General features: G+C 38.3%; 2 protein-coding genes across 4 annotated transcripts in view; one reads left to right on the plus strand and one right to left on the minus strand.

The window, feature by feature from the left end:
- Positions 1–9,201, plus strand: part of usp12b (ubiquitin specific peptidase 12b) — a 30,331-nt gene extending 21,130 nt beyond the window's left edge. Inside the window, exons 10-11 of one of the 2 annotated variants that reach the window (XM_034676496.1) lie at positions 1,515–1,627; positions 9,048–9,201. In XM_034676496.1, the coding sequence (XP_034532387.1) occupies positions 1,515–1,616 (102 nt within the window). In that variant the 3' untranslated portion in view covers positions 1,617–1,627; positions 9,048–9,201. Of the gene's footprint in view, positions 1–1,514; positions 8,867–9,047 lie in introns of those variants that run through there. The other variant, XM_034676495.1, reaches the window with a different exon arrangement.
- Positions 9,202–11,905: 2,704 nt separating this feature from the next.
- Positions 11,906–15,968, minus strand: part of arhgap36 (Rho GTPase activating protein 36) — an 85,184-nt gene continuing 81,121 nt past the window's right edge. For both annotated transcript variants that reach the window (XM_034676493.1, XM_034676494.1), the window contains exons 7-12: positions 15,279–15,429; positions 15,041–15,189; positions 14,780–14,947; positions 14,595–14,683; positions 14,284–14,510; positions 11,906–13,045 (exon numbers count right to left, since the gene is read on the minus strand). In XM_034676493.1, coding sequence (XP_034532384.1) covers positions 12,714–13,045; positions 14,284–14,510; positions 14,595–14,683; positions 14,780–14,947; positions 15,041–15,189; positions 15,279–15,429 — 1,116 coding nt within the window. In that variant the 3' untranslated portion in view covers positions 11,906–12,713. The remainder of the gene's footprint in view (positions 13,046–14,283; positions 14,511–14,594; positions 14,684–14,779; positions 14,948–15,040; positions 15,190–15,278; positions 15,430–15,968) is intronic.

Consider the following 15,968-nt stretch of genomic DNA (forward strand, 5'->3'; position numbering starts at 1 on the left):
ATTCATTAATATTAAGCCCCCTACTGCTGACCAGCACTAACATTTGTTGAATTAAGGAAAAATGGACAAGATTTGCCCAACTTGTGACATCACAGATTGATGAATTTCCTTATACGGGCCTTACAACTCTAACACTTCCTAAACAGAGACGTCCAGCTCTGTTCTTCGTTCATGTGGATTTTTCTTGTCACTTTCCAAACTTTCGAGGTCATATTTCATAATTTGACATTTTAAATAGAGAAATGTATAGCATGGCAACAGTGGTGGAAGCTTCCAGAGTGCTGGGAGACAGTAGATGAAATTAAGGGGTTCAGACAGAGGTTGAAAAGAAGGTTTTCAAAGACACCGATCTGAGATAAGTAAAGCATTTATTTTAGCTCTAAATCATGCAAAACTAGCAACACAAAGTATTAAAACTAGCATGATACTCCCTCTGTAGTCAAATCAGACCTCCTTTTGATCAAATTGTACTTGTGGTTAAGGTTCTAGTTCTTTTCTGACCAACTAAACAACACATTTTCCAGATTAAGATGATTCATTTGTCTCTAAATCTGGCCTTCGTTTCATGGACGTCGCCCCGCTCTGTGAATACACACTGCTCCGTCACAGTCATCATGGGCTGATGTGTAAAACTGATCCCATCTCCCTCAGTGTATTTTTCCACTACGATGGGAGGGAGGCCCACTCCGACATCTGGTCCAGTGGAGAGAACCCAGTCTGTTGGATTCTGCTGAGTTAGCAAAACAGACACACAAACTTATCATTTTTTATGGTTTGTGGAGATTTACTCTCCCTGTCTCTCTCACTGCTTTCTTCTCTTCCCTAAATCTGTCTTACTTGTCTTCTTTTGGGGTAAAGACTCAAATTGAGACGGTGTCCTGGACTGAGACTCAAGAAATTCACCAATTACTTTGTCCACATACTCGATTTCCAACGGAGACTTAGTATTGAACGAAGTCCAAAGCCTCCGTGAAACAGTTACGCATCAAATTCCAGCGGCATAGCAGGGAACTGAAGCAAGGAACTTTGTGTTTTGCCAACACAGACTTCCTCGAAGAGCTGTCATGTCTTCATATTGTGGTTAACAAAGGTTTAATGGGGTCGTGCAAAGAAGATCACCAGAGTCTTGGAATCTGAAATGTGGTTTGTGTTTTGGGGAAGTTGTGGTAACAATAACTTGGAGACGTGACAAAAGCTTAATTGTTCAGATTTCAGACGGGTTACACTGAGTGGAGGACGGCTACTGGAAGATCTGTGTCTTTCAGTGAAAACACAACTTGTAGTGACACTTTAGGTCCTTCAGTTTCATGATGTTTTGAGTTTCTGAGGTTTTATGCAAAGCCAAGTCAAGCTAAGCCAACCAGCTCCTGGTTTCAAGTCCAAACGTAGAACACAAACTCTATAAAAGAGAGTATCTCAGAATGTTCAACTATTCTTTTAAGCAAAGTTGCAATCAAACTACTTTCATCATTTCAAACCTGTAAACTCAAACGTCTTCTTTCCCTCTGTTCTAGAAAATTGACGCACAAGCGATCGAGGAGTTCTACGGTTTGACGTCGGACATTTCCAAGAACTCCGAGTCAGGATACATCCTGTTCTACCAGTCCAGAGACTGAACCTGCCAGTGGTAAATCCCCAACAGACTGTCACTCAACAGAGGGGGAGGGGCTTATGGCTGCCACAGGGCTCCGCCCAGTACGCTCACATAAGTATCCAGGCTTTATTCCCTGTAGGCGGAGCTTTGCACTGGAGCGCCACTCGGATTTGCTTGAGTCGTGTGCAGGTCGCATGCCATGCCAGCCTCCTGGATTACGACCATCTTAACTCCTCTGAGCCCTCACTGCAACAAAAAAAAAAAACATAAAGCACCTTAAAAATAAAAAACCAAGATGGCTGATTCTGTAACACTCACTTTGCACTGGGGCGTCAGCTGGGAAGACTGGAGTAAACGCCAATCCATGAGGCTGACATAGCCGTATGCACGGCGCTCTGTTCTGGAGGTAAACGCAGTTTGGGATTGTTAAGACGACGCAGAGTAACCAATCAACTGTTTCTGAAGAGACACTTGCTTCTGATTGTAATCCTTCTTGTCACGGTAACCAGCTTCATTACTGTCTTCATTTGCATTTTCTTTCTTTCTGCTAACACACCGGTACCATGGTTCACTCCAAAAACTCATTCCAGAGATGAAGGAAAAAAAACACCGGACGGCTTCAGTTAGATGTCCCATCTGCTTCAACATAAACACGGACACGACCTGTGGTGACTAAGGAGCTAAGAGCGCGGCGCAGTGATGCTAGCCTGCAGTGTTTCCATCGTGAAGTGGTGCTAATAACGACAAGTGTTCTAGGCGGAGCATGAAATAGAAAACCAGCCACCAGACATGACAAAGAGGAGCTCATAGTTCTGACTCTTACTCATAAAGAAGTCCAAGAATACAAAATGTTAAAAAACGGGAAAAAATCGGCAATTTTTTGGGCTTTTTTGCCTTTATTTGTTAGGACAGCTGAAGACAGACAGGAAATGTGGGGAGTAGAGAGCGGGGAGAGGACATGCAGGAAATGGTCAACCTGCCAGGAATCGAACCGGCGACCCCTGCGACGAGGACTGCAGCCTCTGTATGTGGGGCGCTTAGACCGCTAGGCCACCAGCGCCACGCAAAAAAATATTTTTAAGTTTGTTTTGCTAAAAATACTATTTTAAGATTCTACTTCTGCATGAGTCAGATTTTATTTATTTGTATTATTCTATTAATTGGAGTGATTAATAACTTAAAAGGGGGAAAGAACAACTTGTTTTTATGTTGGCACATAAAGCGCGTTCAGAAAAAGCTGAAGTTTAAGTTTGTTTTGCTAAAAATACTATTTTATTAGTTGGATTTTATTCTTAATTAATTGGAGTGATTAATGACTGAAAAGGGGGAAAGAACAACATTTTTATTTGGGTCAAAAATTTGTTAGTTGAAAATAATAACCAAGTCATAAAGTGAGTTCAGAAAAAGCTGAAGTTTAAGTTCATTTTGCTAAAAATACTATTTTAAGAATCTTCTTCTGCATTAGTCAGATTTTATTTAAATTTACTATTTCTATTAATTGGAGTGAGTAATGACTTAAAAGGGGAAAGAACAAGATTTTTATTTGGGTCAAAAATTTGTTTTTATGTTGAGACATAAAGTGCGTTCAGAAAAAGCTGAAGTTTAAGGTTTTTTGCTAAAAATACTATTTTCAGATTCTACTTCTGCATTAGTCAGATTGTATTTCGATTTATTATTGTATTAATTGGAGTGATAAATGACTTAAAAGGGGAAAGAACAAAATTTTTATTTGGGTCAAAAATGTGTTCGTTGAAAATAATAACCGAGACATAAAGTGCGTTCAGAAAAAGTTTAAGTTAGTTTTGCTAAAAATACTATTTTAAGATTCCACTTCTGCATTAATCAGATTTAATTTTATTAATTGGAGTGATAAATGACTTAAAAGGGGAAAGAACAACATTTTCATTTGGGTTGAAAATTTGTTTGGGGAAAATAATAACTGAGACATAAAGTGCGTTCAGAAAAAGCTGAAGTTTAAGTCTGTTTTGCTAAAAATGCTATTTTAAGATTCTATTACTGCGTTAGTCATATTTTATTCTATTAATTGGAGTGATCATTTAATTAAAAGGAGGAAATAATAACATTTTCATTTCAAAGATAAATAAAAAAACACATTTTCTTATGTGGAAGAAAAAAATAACCAAGATATGAAGAGTGTTCAGAAAACGCTGAATACAAAGTCAATGCAGAGACAAAAGGCTTCTAACCGGGATAATTGGGTCTAAGTCAATGCCATCGTTAACGGAACAAGCTTTGTTTTGGTCTGAAGACAACTTCATGGAATAGCTGCAAACTAGCTCTGGTTTTAAAGGCTAGCTAAAGAAGTTGAAAGTGGCTGGTTTTATTTTAAAGTTCATGCCGTGTCAGGTCGTGTCGTGTTTTTGTTGCCACAGTTGGAAAATCTAAACGACTGAACACATCAAACAAAAGACAGCCAGGTGTTTCAACATCAAACAGAGTAAGCTAACTTTTTTTAGCAGGTTTTTTTCGTGTCCTTCTAAAAGTTTCAACTTAACATTTCAGCCTTTTTTTAAAAATCCAGAATATGCACATCTCTACCATTTCTTAAAAGAATACAGACTCAGACTTTCTTTCCTTTCAGTCAGTCCTCATACCCACACTACATCCAGGTTGAATGTTTGTGTGCCTCGTCATTTTGTTCCCAATTAAAGCTTTATTTCTGGACACAAAAAAAAACACACGCCTCCACACTCTCACACACACACACACACACACACTTCTGCTGCAGCTGTTCATCACTAACCACCAATCACACGCTGGCAAATTTTGGACCCAAGAGGCTGGAGTGCTTTTTTGTCCTGCAGCTGCAGCTCTGGCAGGCAGTCAGACCCTTTTTACATAACGTGTTTTTTCACTCTCAGAATCTTAAATTGAAGCTCTCGGTTAATGCTGACAGATGCTATCAGTCTGATGATGTGGAGATGGTACATTCAATGCAGTAACTCTCATTTCATGTTCTTTTATCTGTGGTATTTTCTAACACTCCTGGCTGGGTTCAAATTTGTTTTTAATTTCACTAAAGCAAGAAGAAACGGGAATCATCTGAAAGCCTGTACTTGCCTAAACTTGAGCCTGCTGATCGGCACCGACCTCCTTCTTTCACCTCTGTTGTTTTTGTTTAACGCACAAACAAACCAAATGTAGGATTTTTTAAATTTTCTGTTTTTTTGTTAAATGTTGTTTTTTGAAGTATGTTTTACACTGCCAAGCTAAAGCCCCGAGTTAGCAATGAAGCTAACTTCCTCTCTCTTAGCTGCAACAGATGGGAAGTGATTTGAGTCTCAGATGTCAGGTCAGGTGTTTTTACGAACGTCCAGTTAAAAATGAAATCTCATTCGCTCGGTCGAGGCTTCAAAGTCAACACTATTTCCTTTATTTATCTGTGCTGCTCTTAAACTGAACTCATTAAGATTCAACAAAGTGTTTTTGTTGTTGTTGAATCTTCTTGGGGGGTAAATCCAGATCATGTCCATCAGTTCTACAGTTCTTAGATTTGTAGTTTTTTGGTTTGAAATAAGAACATTTCCGTTGTCTTTTAGCATAAATGATCAAAACAAGCACAAAAGCACATAACGGGGGAGAAAGGTGACGGACAGTCAGACAGTTAACTTTGTATAAAGTACAGTGTCATGGAAATGATTCTTCCTTCTTAGCCATTAACTGTTTAAAATTTCCGGATAGACAAAGTGTTGGAAAGCCTTGTTGAATTGCGGCTCTTGCAAAGACTTATTTAAATATAATAAATATTATTTTAAATGTTTATGTTAACTTCTTTTTTTCTTATATGTTCCACTTTGTTTTGACTGATTTTTACTAGTCTACGATTGTTGCGTAGGCGGTGTTTTTTGAAAATTGTTTCATTTTGATTTGAGGGCGAGATGTTGATGTGTACATAAATACAGATATTATTGGAATATAAATATTTGCTTGCTTGAAATAATCAGCAGACCTAGATCAAAAATATTAGTAGATGCAAATGTAAAAATAAAAAAACAAAAAACGTTTATTCTTGTAATTAATCAATTCGAATGGTGCTGCAAAAGTAACTTGATCTACCTATACGGCATCCCAAAGGAGACTAACTGGTAACATTTTTTTAATCTGTCGGGTTGAAATATAACACATTTGGAGAAAACTGTAAGTTGTACATTTAAAGAAACTGCTGTTCTGAAAATAACAGACCAAAAACTGAATTTTACGTTACTGTGTTACAGGAAAAATCCACTTTAAAGTTCACAGAGATCAGAAAAATGAAACAATGGGGAGATTTTTTCTTGTTTTACAGTTTGTTTTATTTTGTTTTCCACTCAAATTTAAAGTCAAACTTCGGAGACACACCTTGAAATACCGACTGGAATATTCACAATTTAATCATAAACCCTTAAATGAACAGAAAATATTGGTACCATAAAAATAAAAATAAAAATATAGCATGTTTTTTTTTTGTTTTTTTATACCAATTTTTATTCACAAATTCTGTAATATTTGAATTTGTATTTAATTTAATTTGTTAAATTTTCAATAACTAAAATAGCCTTAAAAAATTTTTTATGGTCCGAACATATCTGAGAAAAAAATTGGATAACAACTTTCAAGCCAATTACGCAATCTGTGTTACGTCCCAGTGCTTCAAGTGTTCAACTCAACACACGACGATCAGAAAAATTAACAAAATGGGAATTTTTTTTCTGTTTCATAATTTGTTTTATTTTGTTTTTCACTCAAATTTAAAGTCAAACTTCAGAGACACACCTTGAGGCAAGATAAGTACAACTAGAATAATTCAAAGTTTATTCATAAGCCCTTAAATGAACAGAAAATATTGATACCACCCTCAAATATCCTGCATTCAGTATTGGTCAGTCTAAATAAAATAAGTAAAAGATTTTTTTAATCAAAATGAATTCCATTAATATGCTTAAGTCTGAAATATTACAATTTTAATTTACTTAAATTTTTTTTAATTCACAATAATTAAATTGGCCTTTTAAAGAAAGATTGTATGGTCCGAACACATCTGAGAAAAACATTTGAAACAACTTTTATTTTGTTTTCCACTCAAATTGAAGGTCAAACTTCAGCGACACACCTTGAGGCACGATAAATACCAACTGGAATAATTCACAATTTAATCTTAAAGCTGGGGTTGGCAGTGTCGGAAAACTAGCATGAATTTGAATGTAGCTTTTCCTCAGGACTCCGTCTAACCGGCTGGACGGGATTTGAATGGTTTAAAATTTTGGCACCCAAAAAAGGCTGATAGTTGGTGTTTTCCCAGGTTTACTCCGGCTGTAGATAGCAGCTTCTCTTCGCTCTTTTTTAAGAACACATTATGTATTGATTACCATCAGGACATAAAGATCATTTTAACCAGTATGACAAAAAGTGTATCTAAATCTGATTACCAACCCCAGCTTTAAGCCCTTAAATGAACTGAAAATACCAATACCACCCTCAAATACCCAGCATCCAGTATTGTTCAAGCTAAATTAAAGACATTATTTATACTTTTTTTTTCAACCAATTCTTTTCTCACAAATTTGCTTAAAATTCTGAAATATTTCAATTTAATTTACCTAATTTTTTAAGTTTACAATAATTAAATAAGACAAACATTGGGTACAACCTTTAACCCAATTACGCAATCTGTGTTACATCCCAGTGCTTCAAGTGCTCAACCTAAATTTCTACTACTCTACTACACAGTCCCAAAGATGTTAAATTTCTCAGACACAAAGTGAAAAATATTTACTCTTTCTTATTAACACCTAAATGTTAAAGGTTTGAAGACTTTGAGGCACACTTAAGCTTAGTTTTAAAGGTTACAAGGAGGTGTTTTGGTGAAGTTGTGCTTCAATAGCAACCAAAAATGTGTTACAAATAACTGAGTTAAGACTCAACTCAAATTTAAACTACTCTAATACACAGTCCTACTGATGTACAATGAATCTGACATTTAACAATGTAATTATTTACCTCACCTGAGTCCTGGAGGCGTTGTTAAATTGGTTTTTAGTAAAGTACATCAAGGTGTCATCTGCATATAGTGTGATCTTTTTTCTGGAGGTTGAGATTTTCTGACAAAATTAGCCACATTTCTTAAACAGAAAGTGAAAAATATTTACTGATTCTTATTAAACTGTCAGGTAACATCTAATGTTCAAGGTTTGAAGACTTTGAAGCACACTTAAGCTTAGTTTTAAAGGTTACAAGGAGGTGTTTTGGTGAAGTTGTGCTTCAATAGCAACCAAAAATGTGTCACGAATAACTGAGTTAAGACTCAACTCAAATTTAAACTACTCTAATACACAGTCCTACTGATGTACAATGAATCTGGCATTTAACATTGTAATTATTTACCTCAGCAGAGTCTTGAGGGCGTAGTTAACTTGCTTTCTATGGTAACGTACATCAAGGTGTCATCTGCATATAGTGTGATCTTTTTTCTGGAGGTTGAGATTTTATGACAAAATTAGCCACATTTCTTAAACACAAAGTGAAAAATATTTACTGATTCTTATCAAACTGTCAGGTAACATCTAATGTTCAAGGTTTGAAGACTTTGAAGCACACTTAAGCTTTGTTTTTAAAGGTTATAAGGAGGTGTTTCTATGAAGTTGTGCTTCAACAGCAACAAAAAAATGTGTCATAAAACAACTGAGTAACAAAAACTGACGTGTGTGCGTGGGTGGATTTTTCCTTCTAACAGATTTAAGTTGTAATTTGTGTCCTCTCAAATGTCCCTCTAAGGTTTCCAGATCACTCTGTTTGTTCAGACTCACAAAGAATGTAATTGTTTTTTGAAGGGTGAAGAACGTGACTGAATGTGTCCGAAACACTCCGATATGTTGCAACTGGTGTGCAGAGCGGCGGCAGCCTGACGGACTCAGGCGGCAAGACAGAATCTGAGAGATTAAATTTAAACTTTCAGAAAGTTAGTGTCCACAGTGGTTGAGTCTACAGTTTGGCCCCTTTCTTAGACACTTTTGTGGACTACATTTAATTGGCGATTACTCATTATTTTGGGCTTCTTGCTTGAAAAGATCTCTTGGATTAAGAGTTGAAACTTCCTCCACTGAGCTGTCCTCTCTGGTGTGTTTTCGTCGGGGCTGCTGCTGCACACACTGCCGTCTGAAGTTCATTTTGAATCCATGTAGATGCAGTGAAGTTTGGGAATGATGGCTGGTTCTGATGGTGTCCAAACTGTTTGAAATTAAACACAAACTGGTTTTGAAGATGGAATAATGTAAACTGCCTCCTGTGTGTTTTTTTATTTCTTCTGTATCGTCTGCCAACAGCAGATCATGTGAAGAAGAGAAACAGCCAATCACAGTTCAGTAATGTGGCATTTTAAATCAAGCTAAGTGCAGATTCCAGAGCTGAAATATAAGTTTTAACCATTTGAGATTTCTATCTTCTGGTTTTCTTGCAGGAAAGACAGAAGACGATTTAATGGAAGCACTTCAAGTAGGCATAATGAGAAAGCTTTCTGCCTGAGTGTTCAGCGTGAGATCATCTTCCCCAAGAGGGGTTTTCGTCTTCTGACTCACCTTACTGCCTCTCAGATATCTGTCACCCCGCCAAAAGTATGACCAAAACTCTTGTGTATTTCGTTTTTAAGCAGAACGAGTGCAGTGACTCAGATCTCTACCCTTCCCCAGAGGACAACAACAACAACAACACGCGGTGACACAGAGGCAGTTAGACGTTTAATTCTCTGCAGGTGGGTGGTACAATCTCTGGTTTTAGGTTCTTGAAGGAATAAACAACAATATAGAAAAACATTTCACCGACAAAAGAATACAAAAAGAGGACAAAATATATCGTTTTCTCTACAAGAAGGTCAAAAACTGAGGACAGGGAGGACAATCTGTACAAGTGGAGTGATTTCAGTAAAGAAAAATAATGTTTGAATGTTGTAAAGTTTCTACACAGCAATGAAAACACCCCAAAAAACACACATCTGATTATTAGTCACAACATTCAGTGAGTCTGATAGCAGGAGAAGCAGAAAGTTAATGAAGGTCGCCCTCTTGTGGTGAAAGGACGCAACTGCATAAGATACATGCGGACAGACCTGTAAAGAAAGCCTCCACCTTTTCTGAATTTTCCAAAGTCGTTTTTTTTTTGTTTGTTTTTAGTATTTTTCACACTAACAAGTTCTGTCAGGTCCAGCCTGACCATCTGATAATCTAAAGTAACACCTAATAAGATAAATCCCTCAGAGGATCCAGCCCCTGAACTATGATTATGTCCTTCTGAAATGCCAAAATTCAAATAACGCCATGCAATAATGTGACATGGATGTTCTGGATAAGAATGTATTTGGTGATTTGTAAGTCGTAAGACATCCAGGTTAAAATTTGGCTAAAAAAATATTACTTATTTTCAATTAAAAACACTGAATTTGAAAGAAACCAAGTTTAAGTGGTCCTGATTCTTTGTATTGTCAGTCAGGTGTAAGATAGCGTCACTCCAATTAATCCTCTACCATGAGATTTAAAGCTCCCATGAAGGGGATTTAGCTGGTTTCAAAACAAAGTGAAATTACTACTGATGCCTCTTTATGAGCGACAAAAAGAAACCAGACTGTCAGCAACACAAGTGATAATTTCTATATGGATATTTTAAGTGCTAAAAACCTCTGCGGTGGGTAGGTGTCAGAAGAGCACACTGCAGAAACAGCCATTGTTTACATTTACTAGGGCAGGCAAGGATTTTTGGAATATTCGAATATTCGTTCACTTAGTAAAAATCGAAGAGTTACTTTTTAAAAGTAACATTTTTCATCGTTTTTACCGGTGCCTGGTTACAAATACGGTATTCCCGCCAGACGGTGGCTACAGAGTGTCTTAAAGCTGTTTGCTAACCGCATTAACAGAAGAAGATGAATGCTAATACCTTGGGACCGTCATTGACATGAAACTGAACTTTGAGGCAAACTGTGCAGCAGTGCGTATAAAGGCTCACCAGCGTCTGCATTGCTTGAGAAAACTAGCTTTCTTTCACATTGATCGAACAATCATGACCATGTTCTACCACGCTTTTATCGAATCTGTTGTGTCCTTCTCCTTAGTCTCGTGGTTTGGCCAAATCACTCTGAAGGAAAGGAACTCTTTAAACCAGATAGTTAAATGGTCAAGCAAGTTGATTGGTGAGCCACAGGCATCCACAGTTTCCCTGTACACTAACCAGTTACAGCGGATAGCCACCTCTGTTTTAAATAATGCCGCACACCCTCTGCACAGTGATTTCCAGCTTCTTCACTCTGGACGACGGTTTTTAGTCCCAAGGTGCCGGACACAGCGTCACAAGAAAAGCTTTGTTCCTGCTGTTATTACTGAGCTGAACAAGCAATAGCTTTTATTTTCCCCACACAGTCAGCCTCCAATCTTATGACTTGAGCCCAGATTGTCTTATTTATTCATGTGATTCCATTGTTTTTATTGGTTGACTGTTTTCTGATATGCTTTTTAAAATGGAACCTTTAGCACTTTTATCATTTTATCATGTCTATTCATTTTACCATTTTTAGTGTTACATTAGTTTTTAGGATATTTTTTGTATGTTTTGCACATTAAGTAGATTGTTCTGTCTGAAGTCTATCTTGTAATTTTGTATCGACCTAACATCTCACTGGCTGCAAAACAAGTTTACCTACGAGTACAAATAAAGTAACCTGAACCTGAACCTGAACTGCATTAAAAAGCAAAAGAAGAAGAAAACAGTAGCGACAGTCGCTGAGATTTTCTCCGTTTCTGAATTTCACACTACTACACACGTGTTTCCAGAGACTGAGCGTGGCTGTAAAATGTAAACACACACGCCACGCCGCCTCTTTACGTCACACTGAACCTGACAGCAGTTAGGTTGAGTTTCACCGCCGATTGGCTTCAAAACGGTGCTTCAGAAACAGATGGCCGATGTCACGGCTACTAAATCCAATATTTATACAGTCTGGTTTTGATGGAAAACGCTAGCTACAATCTCAGTGATGGAAGTCAAACGTCTATTTCACGCAAGGTATCATGGCGGCTAACGGAATAAGGTGGGTGACAAGCAAGGGAGAAGTTCCCAAGGCTGGTGGTGAGGCTTTCAGCAGTGTGTCTGCCCCCTGGTGGCTGGCTGCAGTATAGGTCAAAAAATCCGTCTCCCCCATTCATTTGAATGCACAACGGGAAGAGGCGGAGCAACGCTGTCCATTTTTATTTACAGTCTATGTTGACAAGTAGCTGTACGGACGTTTTAATGTCGATGGCCAAAAAGCACAATAAATAATAAGCATTTAAAGCCACTCAAACATTGTTTATTACAAAATATATATAAGCTCAACCAAATTTAACCCAGATTTAACCCTTAATATGTTAATGTATATGAAGTTACAAATCACCAAATTCACGTTTGTTCTTTTACGAAGAAGTTCTACCTCTGATCTCTCCGAAGTTTTGATCTCTCCGAAGCTTTGATCTCTCCAGATGTTCTGAATCCCGACGATCAGTTATTGTAGATTATATACAGACGATGCAGCTTAATGCAGGTTATAGAAAACAAACAGAGTCCGGTATTTGAACAGATAAATTGTAAGCAGAGTTCTTAATAAGGTTCCTGTTTGTGAAGAAGAGAGTCGTGTGGATAATGAATACATCTTAAACATGATATGTACATCGCAGGTATTATTACATCCATTACATATAACGTCCATGAAGGGTTTCTGAAGTCTTGTTTCCATCACTGACTAAAGTCCACGTCTCTGTCTGAGGACGTCTTCCCTCAAAAGAAGCTTGATAAATCAAAACCGTCTCGTTTCAAAGACAGTTTTTTGAGTTTTCTGAGACTCTTTTTCTTCTTTTCTTGGATTTCTTCATCCTTCATGTGTCTCAGCTCCACAACTCAACTCATGCTGCTTTCAAGAGATGCCAGAAAAGCGGGAAATTGCGACTTTGGTGGGAAAAAACTGCAACAGGATGCTCTCTTAAAGGTTTGTATATGTTTCAAACACAGGGAGAATTCAATGGAGCATGACTGGAGTCCTATAAATACACGTGAATGTAACAGAAACTGCTTCCGACTCGTCTTCCCCTCCTCTTCTGGGCCTTCATCATACCATCGTCTCCGAGCTCGACCCTTTCCCGGTAAAGAAGTCCCAGAAGTTCGACACCGCGGTGGGTTTGCTCTCCTCCTGCGGCGTCTGTCTCACCCAGATGCTGCTCTCCGTCGAGCCGCTCAGACTGTTGCAGCTGCCGCTCCCGCCCCCGCCCAACGTGAAGCTGAGGGCGTGGGCCAGAGGGCCCCTGCGGTCCGGGGGGTCTGAGTCCTGACAGTGGACCCTGGAGGAGGAGGAGGAGGGGGAGGGATGAGCCAGGCTGAGCAGGTTGTGGTGGGAGTGGAACTGACGCGTGTGGCGGATGGATTTGCCTGGAGGGACGTCACCTGGTGGATGGAAGCAGGTACATTGTTTTTTAATGAAGTGCCATTAAAATATTATTTCCTCCTTTTTGAAAACAATCAAAATCTGTCTTCTTTTTTTTTTTAATCTCTATTAAAAACAAGAAAAAAACTAAACAAATAAATGCTCTAAAAAAAGAAAGTCTTGCAAACTTTATCACTGAAAATAGGTTTTTATAAGTTCAATCTAATATATATATTTTTTTTAATTTCTCAACATGTGCTTCTTACTTAAATTAAAATCTGGAAAAACAGAGTCATGATATTAAAAAACAATTTATTTCTACTGGGGGGAAAATGTTAAGTTTAAAATAAAATCTAACCTTTCATTTTTGAAATAAATCCTTTAAAAAGATAATTAAATATGAAGAAATAATGGCATAAATAAAAAAAAAGACAATTATTCTTACACTACATTTTTTAAGATTTTGGGAAATATGGCACAAAAAAAAGTTTTGAAATAAAATATAACTATAAAATACAATTTTCCAGTTATTCTTAAACTGCATACTTTCAAAACTTGATGAAATAAGTTAAAAAGAAAAGTTTAGGATAAAAATAAATACATCTAGTAATTCTAATACATTTTTAAAATTAAAAAAAATATATGGCAAATATTTTCTCTTAAAAAACTTGATGCATTTATTGCCAAACCAATTTAAATAATGTCCCAAATCAAGGTTTTAATTAAAATAAACTATATATTTCAGCTGAATTCTCTGTATAATCGTAAAATTGTCTCAAAACAAAGTCTTTAAATGAAACACATTTTCCAAACGGGACAAAACAAATTCCTAAAATTCAAAAGCAATTAATTTTTTAAGCAAATTCTATAAAAACTTGAAAGCAGTCAAATTTAGGATTGAAATTATAAAAAATCAGCAATTCTTCACTTTTTTTAATCAAAACTAGAAAAAATTGTCTTAAATTTGATGCTTGATATATAAAGAGACATGTTTTAATGAGTTTTTTTCTCATAATAAAGAAAAGACAGAAATGTAATTTTTGTTGTGTTTGGTTTTCCTCAACTTCCCAGCTGTCACAGCTAGGTGGTGCTACAGCTGTATTTATGATCCCAGCTCATCACTCTTTGGAAATGTAAACATGAGCTTGGTTCAGGATTCACAAAGGTTCCATTTTCTTTACACAACACAAACATCAATTTAAATTTTTCCTCTTGCACCCTGGACAAACCTGAACCCTCTAAACGGGGATCATCGTACCGTATCTGTGTTCCTGTCTCTTCCTGTTCTGGTTCAGTTTGAGCACATTGAGGAACACCTCGCTGGTCAGGCTCCCCTCGCCTCCGTTGCCGTCAGGAGGGAAGAGCGGGGACGGCGGCTCCAGAGGCGACAAACTCCCGCTGGACGCTCCCACGGAATCCAGGGACGCCCCCGTGTCCCTCCGGCCTCCCGTCTCACTGCTGCTCTCCACCGTCAGATGACTGCCGCTGTGAAGAACAGAGGATACACAGAAATGTCAAGTCTGGGTTTTAGACTTGATTCGGTTAAACCAGAGTGGCTGTTATGCTCACCTGAGTTTCCTCCGCAGCAGGTAGTCGATGATGTCGGGGTCGGTCTGGATCAGACTCATCAAAACCTCCTGCTGTAGCTCTGCAGAAACCTGACCAGTCAAACAAGAGAGGTCTTAAGTTTGAGGTTCTCTGTGTAACTCATGTGCTGCACTTTTTATAATAGAAGCTGTGGTGCTGGTTCGTACCATGAAGAGCCTCCTGTGGTTCTGAATGAGCACCAGAGTCACGCTGATGATGGCCGTGCTGTCCTCGATCCCGATGGTGTGAGGACTCACTTCCCCTCTCTCTCTCTGCAGCAGGTTGGGACCGAAAATCACAGCCAGGTTTGCTGCTGTCATCTTGTTTCCACAGATCTGAGGAAGATGAGGAAGACGAGGAAGAGTGTGAATTGATATGATGTTGTATACAGTCTATGGTTTCCCTCTTGTGAGCAGTCCATGTCATACCTCTTCATCGTTGGTCCCGATGCTGTCCTGGGCGTAGCTCTGCACCGTGTGTAGGAAGCTGAGGAGGCGCAGCAGGGTGTCACAGTTACAGGGAGGCAGCAGGTAAAGGAGGTGCTGCAGGTAGTGAAGCTGGTCTGCTCCTCTCAGCACTGCAGGAGGAACACAGAGGAGGAGGTTTAGTCTCATGAATGCAAATGTTGTGTACTCAGCGTATGTGTGCAAACGTGTGTGCACGTACAGTTAGCGTGCAGAAAAGCAGGGTACAGCTCCCGGGGCAGCAGAGGGTCCGGCATGTCTCTGAGGAACTCCTTAAGCAGCGCCGCCACGTCGTGAACGCTCAGCTCCTCATCCAGCTGCACGTCCACGCCCATGTCGAAGTCCTCACGAAGCTGCAGGAGAACACACAAGAAATTATTGAATTTCACACAAAAAAAGAGAGGGACACCCACAGAGGTCAAACAGCAGGACTTTGCTTTTTCCAGTGGACGAGGTTTCTGAAAAACAGGATGTCACACATCATCAGTTTTTCACTGCACATTTATTTTTATTCTCAGAAGAGGAGTGGAGAGTGACACGGAGCACGGGACAGTGAATCACTGGAGGACACACTGAATGTCACGACCGAGGACTGAACTCAAGATGATTCACTATCCCCAAATGTCATCATCCTTAATATTAAACTATTTAACCAATAGAAATACCAAATCTATATGAATACATAAGTTAATATTAAAGTAATTAATTCATTAATAAGAATGAAAATTCCTCGTCAGTTGTCCTTTATCTTTGCTTATTAGCAGGCTGAGTTAAATACTTGATTCTGATTGGTTAAAACCCTCAAAATAAGAGGGATAATGAATAAATCAGTGGAGTCCAGATATTCCCTTTAACAGAATAAAGCAACATCACACCAGGTCACACCAGGGAC

The sequence above is a fragment of the Notolabrus celidotus genome, chromosome 23 (genome assembly GCF_009762535.1).
Source record: "Notolabrus celidotus isolate fNotCel1 chromosome 23, fNotCel1.pri, whole genome shotgun sequence".
Classification (NCBI taxonomy): Eukaryota; Metazoa; Chordata; class Actinopteri; order Labriformes; family Labridae; genus Notolabrus; species Notolabrus celidotus.